Here is an 18,458-nt window from a genome sequence, read left to right as displayed (position 1 = left end):
AAACTATACAGTGATATTTTCTGTTGCTTTTTACATTTAACCATAAAAAGATTGTGCATATTAAATATATTCCAATGTAAAGGAATATATATCTCGATTTAATTTTAGATGGGAATAAAGTAATAGGTAGTTGTATTAAATCAACGAATTTACGAAAACTTCCGGTTTTAACATATCGTACTCAGGAAAGGACGACATTTTGATATCGACGTTTGTGTTTTGTTTTAGGTAAGTCGGTTGTATTTGTTGTTTTCTACATGACTTTTCTATGCGTATGCTTGTTCTCTACCTCCAAGCACAGCATGCTATAATGGTAGTCTGGGATATATTTCGAGGTCGTTGACGTAAAATGTTATCGGGAATGTTCCCGATGTTTTCCTGTTCCGTCTAGACGGGTCAGCGTAATTACCTAACGGTATCGTCTCTGAGATAATTATTACTGTTTGGAAACTATATCCCTATATATCTACCGTTTTGTGACTGATGCATATGTTATCTCAATATATCTCCGTATATTCAATCAAGCTGTCCCTCCAGAGAATTAATGAAACATTTGGCTCCCACATTTGTACTCGGAACACACACGTAGGTAACTGATGCAGTTTAATAGGCAGATTATACACGGCTGGCCAAAGAGAAGCTCGCTCATATATGATATATGGTAATGTCAATGAACACCATTACAATAAACAAGCATTGTGGCCATCATCTTCATGATCATACTTGAATCAGTAAGCATGGTGAGCACATGCCTGTAGACTAAAATCTAGTCTCTGAAATGAACATATCGTACATAAAAACAGTTGTTCAATTATCTCCATAAAAATATAATAAAAAGGAGCCCAGTGACTCTTTTCATTTTCAGATACTGCAGTGATCTATACTTGCCAAACATTAAAGACTTGCATGGGCTGAATTTGATATATATTTGTATCAGGGTCTGTAAAACAGACTAACATGCCTGGTGCAATGAATTTGTTCATTACATGATTGATATCTCTGCTTGCAAACAATTTCACATCCATATTTCCATCTGAAGCCATGGAAATAACTTGGTTTGCTGTCACTCATTCTTTTATGATTACCATGCTAAAATATTTGTGATTGCTTCGGAATAGTGCACTGAACAAGGCACACTTTTTCAGATTTCAAGTTCCGTCGCATGGAGGATCGAATCAGTCGCATATGCAATTGAAATTTTGTGATCGAGTTATGTGTTTAGTCGCACTGTGGCTCCTTTCTTTATCATTGAAAGGAAAGCCCATTATTCCATTAAATGTTAATGATATTCCATGTTAATATAATCTGAAAAACATTTTGACTACATTTCTCAAAAGTTCCCATGTAGAATGTAGTAGAACCCAAACATGATTTTATTTTTTTAATACAATATCAACTAGAACTAATCTTAAAAATCTCTCGATATAATAATGTTGCACATGCTCAATCATAACTAAAAACCCAGTTTTGTATCCTGTATAAAATTTGCTTAATACAAGCAATGACAAAGCATGAGCATCATACAACTCTATACATGGAAAATGCTTTGCTATTTCACAATGTTATTGTAACATGTGCACAAAGTAGGTTTGCTGTCAATGGTAGAACAAGGGCGACAAATGTATTTTCAATATTTCATGTCTCATCTGGCTCTTGTAAAGAAATTACAGAAGAATGATCATGCTCTGATGGGACTTTAGAGAAAGAGACATGATTAGAATCTACTAGCAAAGCTGATGATTTACAAAAATATTGAATCCAGCATGGGTATGAGTGCTGAAACTGTCTGTTACCACCAAAGCTTCATCTGCTTGCGCCAATGGATGCGGTTACAACAAAAATAAGAAAAAGTGAGCGAAACGGTAGACTATGCCTGTGCAACATGTATTTTGGGAAGTCTGGCTGAAAGATTTAATTGGCTTCTATTTTACGAAAGCATGAAAGTTATTACTTGTGTCTTTTGTGCCACAAATCCAGAATTTGCTGGAACAACAGATTTCATGTAGGGCAGTTGTAATTTTGAACAAGAAACAATTATCATTCACAAAGTGCCAGGCACAGACACTGTAGAGACAAAACGTTACTCCAAAAGGTGCCCTAAGTGCTTTTGAGACTTCAATGATGTATTGGGGCGGTTGGGTAGCCTAGTGGTTAAAGCATTCGCTCGTAACGCTGAAGACCCAGGTTTGATTCCCGACATGGGTACAATGTGGGAAGCCCATTTGTGGTGTCCCCCGCCATGATATTGCTGGAATATTGCTAAAAGGGGCGTAAAATCTCACTCACTCACTGACCCAATGATGTATTAGCTGTTTAGTCATGGTATTCCATCGAGTCAAGATAGAAGTTTAGTTTCATGGTTTGATGTTCATGATATCACTCACTATATTGTCTTGTTCAGACTTGATTATTTACATACCTCAGTCATAGCAGAGTGTGGCATTAACAAATTAAGAGCACAACCTAAATGTAACCAAACATCAGCCTATTTAACCTATCGGTGTTCCAAATAGGAAATAAACCAACAGTGTTTTGAAATTTGATTAGTCCCACTGGAGAGTAGATACTTCTTATTTTAATTTGGAAGCGAGCGTTTTTTGTGTGTGAAAAGGCTTAAATACAGGAGGTTTCTGTAGAAAAATGAAAATCTCTTTTCAACCAATCTCAATCAAGCATTCTTCAATGTCATATTAGAATTTCTGTTAGGACATCCAGTGATTGAAATTAACAGGGGTCCCTGGGTTTGCTCCTGTAGTACCGTATTTGATGTAATAAGCACCCAGGGCACTATCAAAATTAGAAATAGGGGCCTCTTATTAGAGTATAAGTTTGGTAAAAAAACAAAAAAAGTTGAAAGATCGTAAATTTTGCGGTTTATGCTGACAGCCTGAAATGATACAGAAGAAAAGTCTGTGCGTGTTATACAAGACAGATATATTTTCAAGAATTTAATTGCCCATAATTAAGGGTGCACATAACACTAAATGTGTATTATACCCGAATGAATAAGTCTTGTGTACAATGATCAATTGGAAGGGATGTTAATTGGGATTGTTCACTTGCCAATATATTAGCAAATATTGTCATGAACGCTTATTACATTGAATACAGTATTTGAATCTATTGACTCTAATTCTTTAACCTTTCAGCATAAAGACAACGACAAGGAACCTTGACTTTCATGATTAATATCAAACACTGGTAATTAATAACAGAGGAGAATAAAAACTTGCTTCAAAACACTGTCAGGGAAATGATAGATCTTCACTTTCATAAATGTTTGTGTTTTTTTTTCTTTTGTAGCAAAATGCCGGCCATCTTACTGGAGAGGATTCCTCTGCCCAGCCTGCAGACATACACAGCTTTCAGTACAGTTCTGCTGGCATGTGCCCTCTTCTACACACATCAGACAGTCACTTCCACTCCATTCGAAAGTCTGGAACAGGAGGTTGATGCGCCGATCAAGACAGAGGTCCCAGTAACGGAGAACCTAAGTGAAGATGACCCCGAGATCGTGATATCTGACCCGTGGAACACCACACTACCCTACGACTCCTACGAGTGGAATTTCCTGTTTGTCATGACGACTCAGGCATGGTGTGTTTGGGTGAGTTAGGAGAGGCTTTGGACTGATTTTGACAAATACTTTACAGGCAGGGGTATGTTTATTATTTTGTAAAACTTCTTATTCCTGTAAGCTGATTGGGTGAAACTATACAGCAAGGTCACGATACGATATGTATCACGTACCACAGGTCATGATACGATACATATCACTATACTCCTATTTACATCAAATCGGGTAGACACTTCTTGACTATAAATATTTCAGAGCAGGTCCTAAAGGAAAAGCTAGCTGAAGGCATTGTTTGAAGCTGCTGTTTCAGTACAACATATTTGGCAATATTTGACTGACAAAGATGCTGGTGGTTATTAAGTGAGAAGTAAGGAATTTATTTTAGCCATAAATCGTCTTGTATTGATACAGAAAACAATGTATCATGTATCTTCTGAAAACTCAAGAAGCACCACATCGTTTCACCTAAATAAGCTCATACATAAAACTTTATGTGATACCCTTGAGATTGTAACTTATGTATAACATTAAAATATTCAACAAAGGTGATATGACGTTATGCACTTGCTGTGTTCAATAGAATAACTAACAAGTAATAGGAAATTACGTTTTTTCTTTTCTCAGGGTTTATCTCATCTTGTTGTTTATTCTCTATCTTACCCATAACCAAACTTGGGGGCACGGGTGGCCCAGTTGACTAAGGCGCTGCGATTCACTGTGCAGAGTTGTGTCCCTTGGGCACGCCAGAAACCTATGATTGTGGGTTCGAAGCCCTGTTCGCCCCGATTATGTTTCTAGGTTTGTCAGCACCATACCCGTGCCCGTGGCTTTCACCGAAGTGGTAAACGTCTGAGACCTGCATCACTTCGAGCTTTTCTCCCACATTAACCTGACACGCCATGATATAACTGGAATACTGTTAAAAGCGCTGTTAAACCCAACTCACTCACTCACCATAACCAAATTTAGAGCGAACATCTCTAGAACATATTCCTAACCACCTTCCAAGCTTCTAGCTGCTGTTAACCAAAGGAAATGTGTCCCTACGCAACAGTGAAAATGTTTGACTGGGTTCCTGTCTACCTAAACTGGCGCTAAAAGCACTGAGCTGATGGCGTGAACCAACAGTTTAATGAGAACCTATCATGAAGATGATATTCCTAGTTGCATGTTTGTTACAGACACTGGTAAATACAGCCTACTGCTGTCTGATCCTCCTTGGCAAGCTGATACAGCGCATGGTGTTTGGAGAGCTCCGAGTCAGTGAACAACAGGTAACCGATTGATGCTTGCAGTGATTGTCATGTGTTTGTGATAGAGCTGCAAACATTCATCAAGTTTTACACACATATTATCTTTTTTACCATGTACATCATGAACTAGATACATTAATTAATTCTGTATTGTTCAACAGCCTACTAACCTCAACCATCAAAAAAGGGGTTGAGCTAGTGCTTGAAGATGGTTCCATGATACTGTCTCAAGGTGGTGAAATGGGGTTTAACGTCATGTCCAAGATTATTGCACTTATGTAGTGATGTGCATGCACGTGTGTGTGTGGCTGCTTGTACTAGTCCGAACTGATGCTGATTAATAGTGCTATTGTAGTATTGTAGTATTAATAGTACCATGCCGCAGTTTAACATGACTACCCCACTCAGACACAGTATACTGAGCCAACCTGTCCTTGTTGTAGCCCCTTAATGCCGAGCACTAGACAGGGTAAAAACAGGTACCATATTTTAATGTCTTTTGGTATGTCATGGCCGGGGATTGAACCTCTCTGAGCGGACCCTCTACCATTGGACTGCGGAGGCAGCACTGTCTCAATGATACCCATGGTGTAGTACCAATACTGTGAGACTTTTAAACAAATTACAAAATATCTATGACTTTCTCAAACATGTCAAAGAAAAGGTGACTTATTATACTTATGACAGTTTGATGATTCTTATGCTTCATGATTAGTACTGCCATTTTAGAAAATATTTATGAATAGCTTTGTGTGTTTGAAAAAGGCACCTATCTATTGTTTGCCTTTTTATTATGCTCAGCATCTGAAGGACAAGTTCTGGAACTTTGTGTTCTACAAGTTCATCTTCATCTTTGGTGTGATGAATGTTCAGACTATGGAGGAGGTGGTGCTGTGGGTGGCCTGGTTCTCTGTCCTTGGCTTCTTCCATCTCCTCACACAGCTCTGCAAGGACAGGTTTGAATACGTGAGTATATACTAGGGTCACTGTGGTTGTACTAGCCGAACAATATTGCGTCTAATGCGTACAAATGGGAAATGGACACGAATAATTTTTCATCATGAATTTATCAAAATTTCATGTTATTATGGCGACAAAGAAACTCAAAGTTCAGATTGTCAGTGATTGATTTTCTTAAACTTAACATGGAAATCAGCATCATGGTCTTCCTGGTGTCATGTACAACTGTAACGTGACTGTTGTTTGCAGTTGTCCTTCTCCCCGACCACAGCCCGGTACTCCCACGTGAAGCTCCTCAGTCTGCTGTGGGTGATCCTGGTGTCGTGTGGGGGCCTGCTCCTTGTGTGTGTCTATGTGGGACTTCAAGTCGGCCTCACTATACTGGCCTTCATGGCAGCGGAGGTAAGTATGGTGCCATGTCAGGGTCTGGGGTATGAAGGCTGAGCCACGTCATCCACGTTCAATTTCTAAATTGTGAGAACTAAGTCGAAAACGAGTCAATGTTCTGAATTTATTTACAGTGATACTACTCAAATACCAAATAGTAGTTCTCACATAAAATGGTTGTTTTAAACTGTGCATGATAAGCCATTTTCTGGCTTTCAGACAAATCGCTTTGTCAAACATAGTTTATGTATGGCTGAATGGTTTGTCCTGTATTATTTCATGAAATGTTTTGTTCTTTCCAGTGTTTACTGCTTGGAATCAGGGCTCTGTATGTTGTTGTGAGGTGAGTATACTTCAGCAGATCTCAACTGTCACTCAGATGTCTGTCGCAAATTCGAATTCTGTAAAAATATCAATGCAGGGAAATTTGAGTGTTGTAAATTCTTTTGTCCATACAGTCTTCAAAACCCCTGTAAACAAGGAATGTGACATGTGAAGTAGGTAGTGGGCACTGATGCCATGTGATTCAGCGTTAGAAATTGGCACTAGTCCTGTAGTCCTTGCCAAACTGCCCAATGGTAAAGGTATCATAAGGACTAGTAGAAATTTGCCCTTTTTAAGGGTTTTACTATATGTTATCATTATAAGGACTCGTGGACGAAAACTGTTGGTTTCTAACCATGTGATTGTGTGTCAGGTACATCATCCACCTGTGGGACATGAGCAAGGAGGGTGTGTGGGAGAACCGATCCATGTACGTGTACTATGCCGAGCTCATCTTTGAATTGGCCGCCCTCTCCATCGACTTCTGTCATCACTTACACATGCTGGTGAGTGTGGCTTGTTTGTCTCTGTTCTTCTCTCCCCTTAGTGGGTGGCCCAGGGGTCAAGGTCGCTTTGCAGAATTGCTTCCACGCCAGGATCCACTGATTGTGGGTTCAAATCCAAGGTTCATCCTGATTATGATCCTTGGTCTGTCGGTATCATACAAATGCTTCTGGGTTGATGACCTGCTTCTTGGAACCTTCCACATTAGGTGATATGCAACATTGTACCGAAATACTGTTTAATATAGTGTTAGACACAACTCATCACACTTCTGAGATAACTGACAGTAAATACTCCAAGCTTGTCCAGTACTGCATGGTAAAGCAGATATTAAATTTAAACAGCTGACAACCAAGAAACAGGAACTGTCAGCAGTGACCAGACTGGTTCAATGTGACTGTACCTTGATTGTTGCACAAGTGAGTGAATGTTATTGTACTACATCACAACAGCCAATGGATGTTTAAATCTACAGCAGGAAAATCTGGGGCCAGCTGCATGAACCACAGCTTAAGATGTCGTGGTACTAAAATCATCCCCATGGCATGATTGATAGTCACAAGAAGGGAATGAGTGTTGATTTATGCCACAGTTAGCAATACGCAGGCTACTATCATGGCATGCTGTAGCTATGTGGACTGGACAAACCCAGGGGCTGACAGCATGAGCACCGTTCTACTCCATTTGCCTACTATGACATATTGGCAGCCAGGTCACACATTGTAGGGGACTGATCCTGATTTTCTTGCCATGGGGACGGGGGTTAAGGTCTCCAGCACTTTATTGCTTGCCGTAAGAGATGACTAAATTGGATTGAATGGTGACTGGTTTGTCTGACAGGCAGATAAAACTGGACTATTGCGGACTGCATAGTTTGAGTGTTGTAGGTTTGATAGCATTGTTTGATTGTCATGTGATTCTCATGTGATGTGTTTGTGTGGCCAGCTGTGGGGCAACATCTTCCTGAGCATGGCGAGTCTGGTGATCTGCATGCAGCTCCGCTACCTCTTCTACGAGTTCCAGAGACGGGTCAAGAGACACAAGAACTACCTCCGAGTGGTCAAGAACATGGAGGCCAGGTGAGTAGACAGTTGCTGGAATAGACATTCCTTAAACAGGTGGAGCACATCAGATTTTGATGTAGACAAGGTTAAATGCACCCACAGATTTATGAGGATTCAAAAGTGCAAGTTGTTTTGCTTGAACTTGAAATCATCTATTTATATCCATACCCGATTAAGGTGACTGAAGGCAGGTGTCTGACTGAACTGTTCTGTGTTAGATTCCCTATGGCAGGTGTCTGACTGAACTGTTCTATGTGTTAGATTCCCTTGGGCAGGTGTTTGACTGAACTTTTCTGTGTGTTAGATTCCCTTGGGCAGGTGTCTGACTAAAATGTTCTGTGTGTTAGATTCCCCATGGCAGGTGTCTGACTGAACTGTTGTGCGTGTTAGATTCCATAGGGCAGGTGTCTGACTGAACTGTCCTGTGTTTTAGATTCCCAAAGGCAGATATCTGACTGAACTGATCTGAATGTTAGATTCCCTATGGCAGGTGTCTGACTGAACTGTTCTGTGTGTTAGATTCCCTAGGGCAGGTGTCTGACTGAACTGTTCTGTGTGTTAGATTCCCTAGGGCAGGTGTCTGACTGAACTGTTCTGTGTGTTAGATTCCCCATGGCAACACAGGAAGACCTGGAGCAGAACAATGACGACTGCGCCATCTGCTGGGAGAGGATGGAGTCGGCCAGGAAGCTGCCCTGCTGCCACCTGTTCCACAAGTAAGATACAAAGGGGGCTGATTTGTGGGGAAATTTTACCCATGAAGATCCGGGGTAGAATAGGGGTCTTCAGCAACCCATGCCTGCCGTAAATGGCGACTATGCTTGTCGTAAGTGGCAACAAACAGGATCGGGTGGTCAGGCTCGCTGACTTGGTTGATGCATGTGATCATATCTCAATTGCGTGGATTGATGCTCATGACATCAATCACTGGATTGTCTGTTCCAGACTTGATTATTTACAGGCCGCTGTCATATAGCTGGAATATTTGCTGAGTCGTGTTAAACAACAAACCAACAAACTTGAAAACACTCTTCTTATACCGTTACACCTGTGGTAGAGCCTTTCCAATTGTGTTGCTATAGTATGTGAGTACTGTCATCTTCAAACAATGCAGCCATGTTCGCCATGTTTTAGGTTCAGCAGAGGTTCAGGAATTAATGGAGGTACATCTGTTTATGATCTGATTTATGAACACATCTTGGAACATATTTGTACGGACAAGGCGTATTTTGGACAGAAACAGAGATGTACAACTGAGAGATCTATATATCAGTGAGATGTTCGTGATACAGCTGACAGATATCTGTTACACAACTGATGGATATCCATGATATCAGGGAGGTATTCATGATACAGCTGACAGATATCTGTTACACAACTGATGGATATCCATGATATCAGGGAGGTATTCTTGATACAGCTGACAGATATCTGTTACACAACTGATGGATATCCATGATATCAGAGAGGTATCCATGATACAGGTGAAATATAGGGATGTGATGATCACTGTTCTGTTTACAGTTCCTGTTTACGATCATGGCTGGAACAAGACACATCTTGTCCAACTTGTCGCATGCCACTGAGTGACGGTCAACGCGAGAGACAGAACGTGCCACAAGGGGGACCTGCTGAAACAGGGAATGCTGGGGCGCCACCAGCGCCACCTGCCAACGCGGCAACCACTAACCACTTCTTTCATTTCGATGGTAAATTGGCCTGAACAAGGGAGTGATGCACATGTTGAATGTCATAATGAAAGGACATGGTCAGATATAGCTTCTAGGTTGTTAGTTGGATAAGATAAAATTGGGAAAGAAAAGTATTTGTTATTCAGTCACTGGTTTGTGACGAAAATATTTTCATCTTGCCCGAACTGTTCTGTTGCCAAGATTATTAATCTGGGCTGTGATGAACTAAACCTGCTACATAGAGAGCACACTTTGCTTTTTCGGAATCTTACACTGCACAACATCATTATCCCCCGCCACAAAGTGGAAGGGGGATATAGGAATGGGTGCCTGCTGGCCGTCCGTCTGTCCGTCCGTCACACTTCGTTTCCGGAGCAGATCTTGAAAACCGTACCATATTTCTTCACCAAACTTGGCACATAGATAGATCTAGTGGTGAACTGGTGCCTTTTGATAGTTTGGGATTTTAAAAAAAAAATTTTTTCGAGTTTCCATGGCAACGACTTTGATTTAGACTGAAAATGGCAGTAGTCCTCGTGTCCGGAGCAGATCTTGAAAACCGTACCATATTTCTTCACCAAACTTGGCACATAGATAGATCTAGTGGTGAACTGGTGCCTTTTGATAGTTTGGAATTTAAAAAAAAGTTATTTCTCAAGTTTCCATGGCAACGACTTTGATTTAGACTGAAAATGGCGGTAGTCCTCGTTTCCGGAGCAGATCTTGAAAACCGTACCATCTTTCTTCACCATATTTTGCACATTTATTGGTCTAGTGGTGAACTGGTGCCTTTGGATAGTTTTTTTTTTTTTTTTAAGAGTTATATTTCGAGTTTCCATGGCAATGACTTTGATTTAGACTGAAAATGGAGGTAGTCCTCGTTTCCGGAGCAGATCTTGAAAAACGTAGTATATTTCTTTACAAAAAGGCCCAGTGAACATAGTTCACAGGAGCTAATGCATTGCACACACCCGACATGTCATATTGGCGGAGGATGTGAGTATTTCATGCTTGTTTTGTTGTTACAGCTTCTCGCTATGTGAGCTGGCTGCCGAGTTTCTCCGTGGAGGTGACGCACACTAACCTGTTGACAGGACAACAACAAGCACGGGTATCCCCCACCTCCCAACTAGATAACATGGTAAGTGTTGACAGGACACCCACCTCCCAACTAGATAACATGGTGAGTGTTGACAGGACACCCAACTCCCAACTAGATAACATGGTGAGTGTTGACAGGACACCCAACTCCCAACTAGATAACATGGTGAGTGTTGACAGGACACCCAAACCCAACTAGATAACATGGTGAGTGTTGACAGGACACCCAACTCCCAACTAGATAACATGGTGTGTGTTGACAGGACACCCACCTCCCAACTAGATAACATGGTAAGTGTTGACAGGACACCCACCTCCCAACTAGATAACATGGTGAGTGTTGACAGGACACCCACCTCCCAACTAGATAACATGGTGAGTGTTGCCAGGACACCAGCCCCCTAACTAGATAACATGGTGAGTGTTGACAGGACACCCACCACCCAACTAGATAACATGGTAAGTGTTGACAGGACACCCACCTCCTAACTAGATAACATGGTAAGTGTTGACAAGACACCCACCTCCCAACTAGATAACATGGTCAGTGTTGAAAGGACACCCACCTCCCAACTAGATAACATGGTCAGTGTTGACAGGACACCCACCTCCCAACTAGATAACATGGTGAGTGTTGACAGGACACCCACCTCCCAACTAGATAACATGGTGAGTGTTGACAGGACACCCACCTCCCAACTAGTTATCATAGTATAACTGGAATAATGCTGACTGCAATAACAAGAAGAAGAAAAAAATGATATAAAAGTTTCGACACTTTCTAAAGAAGTTGTAATGTTATCAATATCAAGCATTGTTTGACAATGGTTCTGTTCTTGTTTCAGGCAAGACAGGTGCAGGCAGTTTTTCCTAACATGCCGCTGGCTACCATTGTGGATGATCTGGGAGCTACTCGGTCTGTGAACCTGACAATAGACAACATTCTAGAGGGAAGACTTGTAGCACCACCAGTGAGTATTGCCCTCTCATCCTTTCAGTGGAAGCACAGGTGGCCAAGTAGCTTCAGATGTTGCTTATTTCTGTGCTGATTTGCAGAGGAGCTTTTTCATAGTTTGAATTCTCCCTGATTATGATCCTTGGGTTGGAAGCACTATGCCAATTCTTGTGGGTATCAAAAGGAAACCAAAGAACAAAAGAACATTCTGGAATGGCTAGTAGATGGTCTACATTGTATGGATTCAGTCGTTAAACCCGTAACTATCATTCGGAATATCCAGTGTAAAAGCTTTGGAGGTTGCATTATCAGAATTCACATTCCGAATGTCACTTTCATGATCTGGTAAGCGACGCTCTGATGGTCGGATGAAAGGTCATTCTGACGTGACCCCTAATTGGATGTCCTCAGATCTTTGTTTAGCAGTAGCGAGAACTAAGATCTGATTTTAATGAGATTGCTTTAGTTTTTTCTTTGAACAGCACCTCTGTTATACTATCAATGACTTGCGAAACACCTTCAAACTTGTAGGAATTGTAATGATTGTGCAAAACCTAGAGAAGATTATTACAAATATTTCAGAAAGTCCACCTTTATTGCTGAAGCATCTGAAAGCAAGTCCCTCTGTTGACGAGATCTGTGGCACATAACCCTGCTTGTTTAACAAAATATTCTTGGTGGTTATTCAGAAGTATTATTCATGTCTGACTGCCTTTTTCAGACACCAGTACTTTCCAACAGACCCAGTGTAGACAATGACACAGATGATGAACAGAATATGCAGGTATGAGCATAGTGTTTTCAGCTTGGTGGCCTTTTTGATGTTTGTACACATCCGAGAATTCATTGTTTGTGTGGTTACCATTTGGCAGATTTCACAATTCACAATGTAGTGTTTAGTATACAAATTTAATATTCTAAAAAAAAAGTAGGGAACATGAATATGAATATTGGATGTTCTCAGCAAAAAAAATGATTGTCCCCTTTCTTGTGTTTAATCAGTTGGAAAATGGCAAGACTATCAGCACTTCAGTATGGAGTATTTCTCATTTTACACAACTCAACATTTGAGAGGGATGCAGGGCTGTTACATAGTGCCATTAGAGGACAGCACCTGGTGTACTTGAATTGTGTACTTACTTTTGTTAACTGTAAATGAAGCTGAACATGATCCAGTTGCAAGGCAAATTCTTATCACATGTTGAGTAGTACAGAAAGATGGGAGGTTGGTGTATTCATTTCATCATAAACAGTTAAACATTGCTTTTGGGTTTTGGTAGAGGTTTATGACCTGCAACACTTGGGGTCTTTCCTCCCACAATAGGTGACAGGCTGTGATTTACTGAACTACAATCTGAAATACTCTTTAACCAAGCCCACCTGCTCCCTCGTCTTTCAGACAGTCACAGCTGCAGCCCTCTTCTGTCAACATTTAGCTCTCTGAAAGTCTCTCTCTTGCCTCATCCCACTGACATACTGATGAATGTAATTGCTTGGTTCTGGATTAAGTAATAGGAACACTTCACAAAGCATTTCCCTTCCCAGTTATAAAATCTGGTTCAATATTTTTCAAGTATCCTAAGAGGCAGTTTCAATATAAAGGACATGTATCCTGCGACTGGAAAAAACATTTGCATGAACATCTAAATGTTTTAGCTTCCATTGTAATAGAGTTTCCTATCATATTCAATATTATCCTGTGTTTAGGTGAATTCTTGACCTGCCTTTGCATGTGTTTGTGATGGGTGCAACCAGTGGGGCAGGATATGTTCACCTTTTCTAGAGCATCTGATATCATCACCATTTGATGGTGATTCTTGAACAAATCAGAATCATACTCTGCTTTCATCATAGATTTGGAAAGGGGTTTGTTGATTTTATTTGTTATTGTCTGTCTTATCCTGTCAACATCTGTGCAGCTATGTGATGTCTTTCAGCAGATAGCAGTGCCATCTACAGTGTCTCGGACTGGGCTCATGGGCTTGAGGGCTGCATTGGGTGACACCCACCTGTCAGTGGGAGATAACACTGACAGTCAGCCAGGCCCCCTGTTGGCTCAGGCTGAGGCCATGGTCATAAACTCAGGGGACTTTAGACACAGGTATGTCAGGGAGACGTGTTATCTGATGTGTGATGTATGTGTCAGTGAGGGATGTGTTGTATGATGTGTGTTTCAGTGAGGAGACATGTTAACTGATGTGTGTTTCAGTGATGAACATGTTATCCCATGTGTTTCAGTGAGGAGACATGTTAACTGATGTGTGTTTCAGTGAGGAGACATGTTATCCCATGTGTGTTTCAGTGAGGAGACATGTTAACTGATGTGTGTTTCAGTGAGGAGGCATGTTATCCCATGTGTTTCAGTGAGGAGACATGTTAACTGATGTGTGTTTCAGTGAGAAGGCATGTTATCCCATGTGTTTCAGTGAGGAGACATGTTAACTGATGTGTGTTTCAGTGAGGAGACATGTTATCCCATGTGTGTTTCAGTGAGGAGACATGTTAACTGATGTGTGTTTCAGTGAGGAGACATGTTATCCCATGTGTGTTTCAGTGAGGAGACATGTTAACTGATGTGTGTTTTAGTGAGGAGGCATGTTATCCCATGTGTTTCAGTGAGGAGACATGTTAACTGATGTGTGTTTCAGTGAGGAGGCATGTTATCCCATGTGTGTTTCAGTGAGGAGACATGTTATCCCATGTGTGTTTCAGTGAGGAGGCATGTTATCCCATGTGTGTTTCAGTGAGGTGACATGTTAACTGATGTGTGTTTCAGTGAGGAGGCATGTTATCCCATGTGTGTTTCAGTGAGGTGACATGTTAACTGATGTGTATTTCAGTGAGGAGGCATGTTATCCCATGTGTGTTTCAGTGAGGAGACATGTTAACTGATGTGTGTTTCAGTGAGGAGGCATGTTATCCCATGTGTGTTTCAGTGAGGTGACATGTTAACTGATGTGTGTTTCAGTGAGAAGGCATGTTATCCCATGTGTTTCAGTGAGGAGACATGTTAACTGATGTGTGTTTCAGTGAGGAGACATGTTATCCCATGTGTGTTTCAGTGAGGAGACATGTTAACTGATGTGTGTTTCAGTGAGGAGACATGTTATCCCATGTGTGTTTCAGTGAGGAGACATGTTAACTGATGTGTGTTTCAGTGAGGAGGCATGTTATCCCATGTGTTTCAGTGAGGAGACATGTTAACTGATGTGTGTTTCAGTGAGGAGGCATGTTATCCCATGTGTGTTTCAGTGAGGTGACATGTTAACTGATGTGTGTTTCAGTGAGGAGGCATGTTATCCCATGTGTGTTTCAGTGAGGTGACATGTTAACTGATGTGTATTTCAGTGAGGAGGCATGTTATCCCATGTGTGTTTCAGTGAGGAGACATGTTAACCCATGTATGATGCATGTTTCTGTGAGGAGACATGTTACCCCATGTGTGTTTCAGTGTGTGTGTATCCCATATGTGTTGTCCCATGTATGATGCATGTTTCAGTGATTGAATATGATACACCTTGTGTGTTTCAGTGAGGATGTTATCCCATGTATTACTATGATGCATGTTTCAGTGAGGAGACATGTTATCCCCTGTATGACACATGTTTCAGTGAGAAGTTTTCCCATGTATGTTTCAGTGAGATGTTATCCCATGGTATGTTTCAGTAAGATGTTATCCTATATATGGTTCAATGAGATGTTATCCCATGTTTGATGAATGTTTCAGTGAGATGTTATCCCATGTTTGATGAATGTTTCAGAGAGATGTTATCCCATTTTTGTTGTATTTTTCAGAGATAGTATCCCATATTTGGTGTATGTTTCAGTTGGAGATCTGTTACATGTCATCCCATGTATGTTTCAGTGAGATGTGATCCCATGTTTGATGTATGTTTCAGAGAGATGTTATCCCATATTTGGTGTATGTTTCAGAGAGATGTTATCCAATGTTTGATGAATGTTTCAGAGAGATGTTATCCCATGTTTGGTATATTTTTCAGAGATAGTATCCCATATTTGGTGTATGTGTCAGTTGGAGATCTGTTACATGTCATCCCATGTATGTTTCAGTGAGATGTGATCCCATGTTTGATGTATGTTTCAGAGAGATGTTATCCCATATTTGGTGTATGTTTCAGAGAGATGTTATCCCATGTTTGATGAATGTTTCAGAGAGATGTTATCCTATGTTTGATGTATGTTTCAGAGAGATATCCCATGTTTGATGAATGTTTCAGAGAGATGTTATCCCATGTTTGGTGTATGTTTCAGTGAGGATGTTCCTTCACCCCTTGGAGGAAGGTTTTCGAAATCTGCATCTGAGAGAATGTCAATGTTAGAACACAGAAAGACATCCATGGTTGATCAAGCCAGAAGGTATAGTCTTCTTGCTCAGCTTAGAATGTTTTGCAAACACATTATCAGAAAGGACATGAGTTTATCATTGCAAATGACTTTAGGCTTTTCTTCTACATTAAGCTGACATGCTGTGATATAACTAAAATACGGTTCAAAGCAATGTTACACCTAACTCTCTCACTTACTTTAATCATTGCAGCATGGGTGTCTAGTGTTAGGGACTAGAATATATTTTAAGGGAGGCCTGAATTTTGCCAGATGAAAGCATGGATTAATGTATCAGGTGTGGCCAAAAATGCTCCTGTCAGGTCTACATTTTTTGATAAATGATGCCAAAAATGTCTAGAATTTGATAAGGAGTTTGTTGTGAAGTCTAAACTATGTATCTCTTTCTGATTGTATTACAGGAAATATCTTCAGAAGAACAAACATAATACAGAATCTGGCGATTTTTCATCATCGTCTCAATCTGATCAGTCGGATGACTCAAGGTCACAACAGCGCGAGGTGATATTTCAGGCAGCCCAGCGCAGACTGAACTCTATACACCACTCTCAGTACAGCTGATGGCTAGGGCTCATTATCTGTATATACTTTGTGTACTAAGTACATTATTTGTAATTATTTGTAGCCTGGATTTTACAGCATTTGTGATATTTCTTTTTGCTGTGGGTGCTGTCTATAATTAGACATGCCTTAAATTATGCGTTTGTTTTGATTGCAAGAAATATTAGGCATCCCACCTTACCTATATTCCAGACTTTTAAACCCCTTCTAATAAATGTGTAACTAACCCCAAAGGAATTTTTGGGTCATGGTTGGACCATGGACATGTCAGAGCACATCTGCTAGCTGATCAGAGTTGTGTCCCTTGGCTACAAGGATACCCCCACTGCCAGAAAGAGGCTTCCGCAAAAATGAAAGTCTGACAACTTGTAGTCTAGATCACATACTTTGTGTACCCCTGTAATCCCTAATGGGACTCAACCCAAAAATGTACGAGAATCTGTACTTTAATCAGAAAGTTTATCCAAATATAACATTTGTTACATGGCAAGCAAGTTAAAAAATTTAGTCATATCTAGTTCATTTCTTCTAGAATTCTAAGTGATCTCTATTTTTTCGTCCTATCTTTTGTCCACTGTGGTCCCAATGTTTCCAACTTGTCTATGAAGGTGGCTGGATGCCTAAGCATCGAAAGAAGTTAAATTGATGCAGGATGAAATGTGAAGTGTAACTATTCAAGCGATTAATGGACCTGCATATACTGTACAAATCAACATAACATACAGCTGGGTGATAAATATGATCATGAATGTAATATATTCACTTAAATATTCTCATCAATAATCATCATCATCATCATCATACATCCTGTCTCATGAAATGATGGAATAGTCTGTACATTACTTTAGGTGTTGTTGACAGTCTTGTAGATTTAATGCTAGTAATGATCAAATAATCAGAATTATACATTGTCCAGATGCTCATCTGGATGGGAAATTCCTCAATGTTATTACAGTACACTAAGTAGAGCTGAAGAAATGTCCACTAGCTCAGTACTCCTTGGAATAATGTGATCTGACATTGTTATTTTCCATATCCCAGTGTATGTTTTTCACAAAAGTCAGCATCAGAAACTGATACTTAAGACAAGCCTATTGCTTGTAGATATTTCAGAGTTATTAAACTGTAAAAAGGCTTTCTCAGCTCAACTCGCTTTATCCTAACCTGGCAGAACTAATTTCTGGGCCGAGTTTCAGTGTTAGTGATCCTATGCGGATCCCAAGGGAGACGTGGTGCACTCCAGCTATCCCCTCTTTACCCTAGAACATTCATACAAAATATACTTGTATTGGTGAATAATGAGTCATGTTTTTACATGACTACCAAACACAGTTTGGTTCGTGAAGTATCTGCCGTCATCCAGCATGTGTACGTTACTTGTGATCACGAAGTGCACCATTCTTTTCAACAAGATGTATCCGTGCTGTGTGATTCACCACCTGTAGTGAGGAACTGCCACAACCACTATCAGAAACTGGCCTACTGAACCAACAAGCTGAAAGCTAGTACGCATTCATCTGGGTTAGTAAATATTCAGTGGCTTGTGAAGCATGCGGACACTCACACCAGCAACAACCTTGTTCAACAATGTCTGTGATTGAATACCCAGAACACTGCACGCGTCTCATGAGAATAATTATAGTACTTACGTTTTGATAGGGATACTAAATATATATATACCCCCATTGACAGGGTAATAATATAGCACTTTCAGCA

At 40.5% G+C, this 18,458-nt stretch overlaps 1 protein-coding gene across 1 annotated transcript; it reads left to right on the top strand.

Moving 5' to 3' along the window:
• The first annotated feature begins 159 nt into the window (after positions 1-159).
• On the top strand, positions 160-17,529 carry LOC139454059 (E3 ubiquitin-protein ligase AMFR-like). Its single transcript, XM_071235549.1, has 16 exons — positions 160-228; positions 3,304-3,607; positions 4,759-4,851; positions 5,632-5,796; positions 6,040-6,192; positions 6,480-6,520; positions 6,875-7,007; positions 7,951-8,084; positions 8,675-8,785; positions 9,594-9,778; positions 10,789-10,901; positions 11,707-11,832; positions 12,538-12,600; positions 13,754-13,917; positions 16,089-16,193; positions 16,583-17,529. The coding sequence occupies exons 2-16, from the start codon at positions 3,308-3,310 to the stop codon at positions 16,740-16,742; spliced, it is 2,046 nt and encodes a 681-aa protein (XP_071091650.1). The 5' UTR covers positions 160-228; positions 3,304-3,307; the 3' UTR covers positions 16,743-17,529.
• Positions 17,530-18,458: the final 929 nt, after the last annotated feature.

Source organism: Haliotis cracherodii, unplaced genomic scaffold, assembly GCF_022045235.1.
Source record: "Haliotis cracherodii isolate W230 unplaced genomic scaffold, xgHalCrac1.p SCAF_10, whole genome shotgun sequence".
In the NCBI taxonomy this organism is placed as follows: Eukaryota; Metazoa; Mollusca; class Gastropoda; order Lepetellida; family Haliotidae; genus Haliotis; species Haliotis cracherodii.
This window is presented reverse-complemented; position numbering and strand designations above follow the sequence as displayed.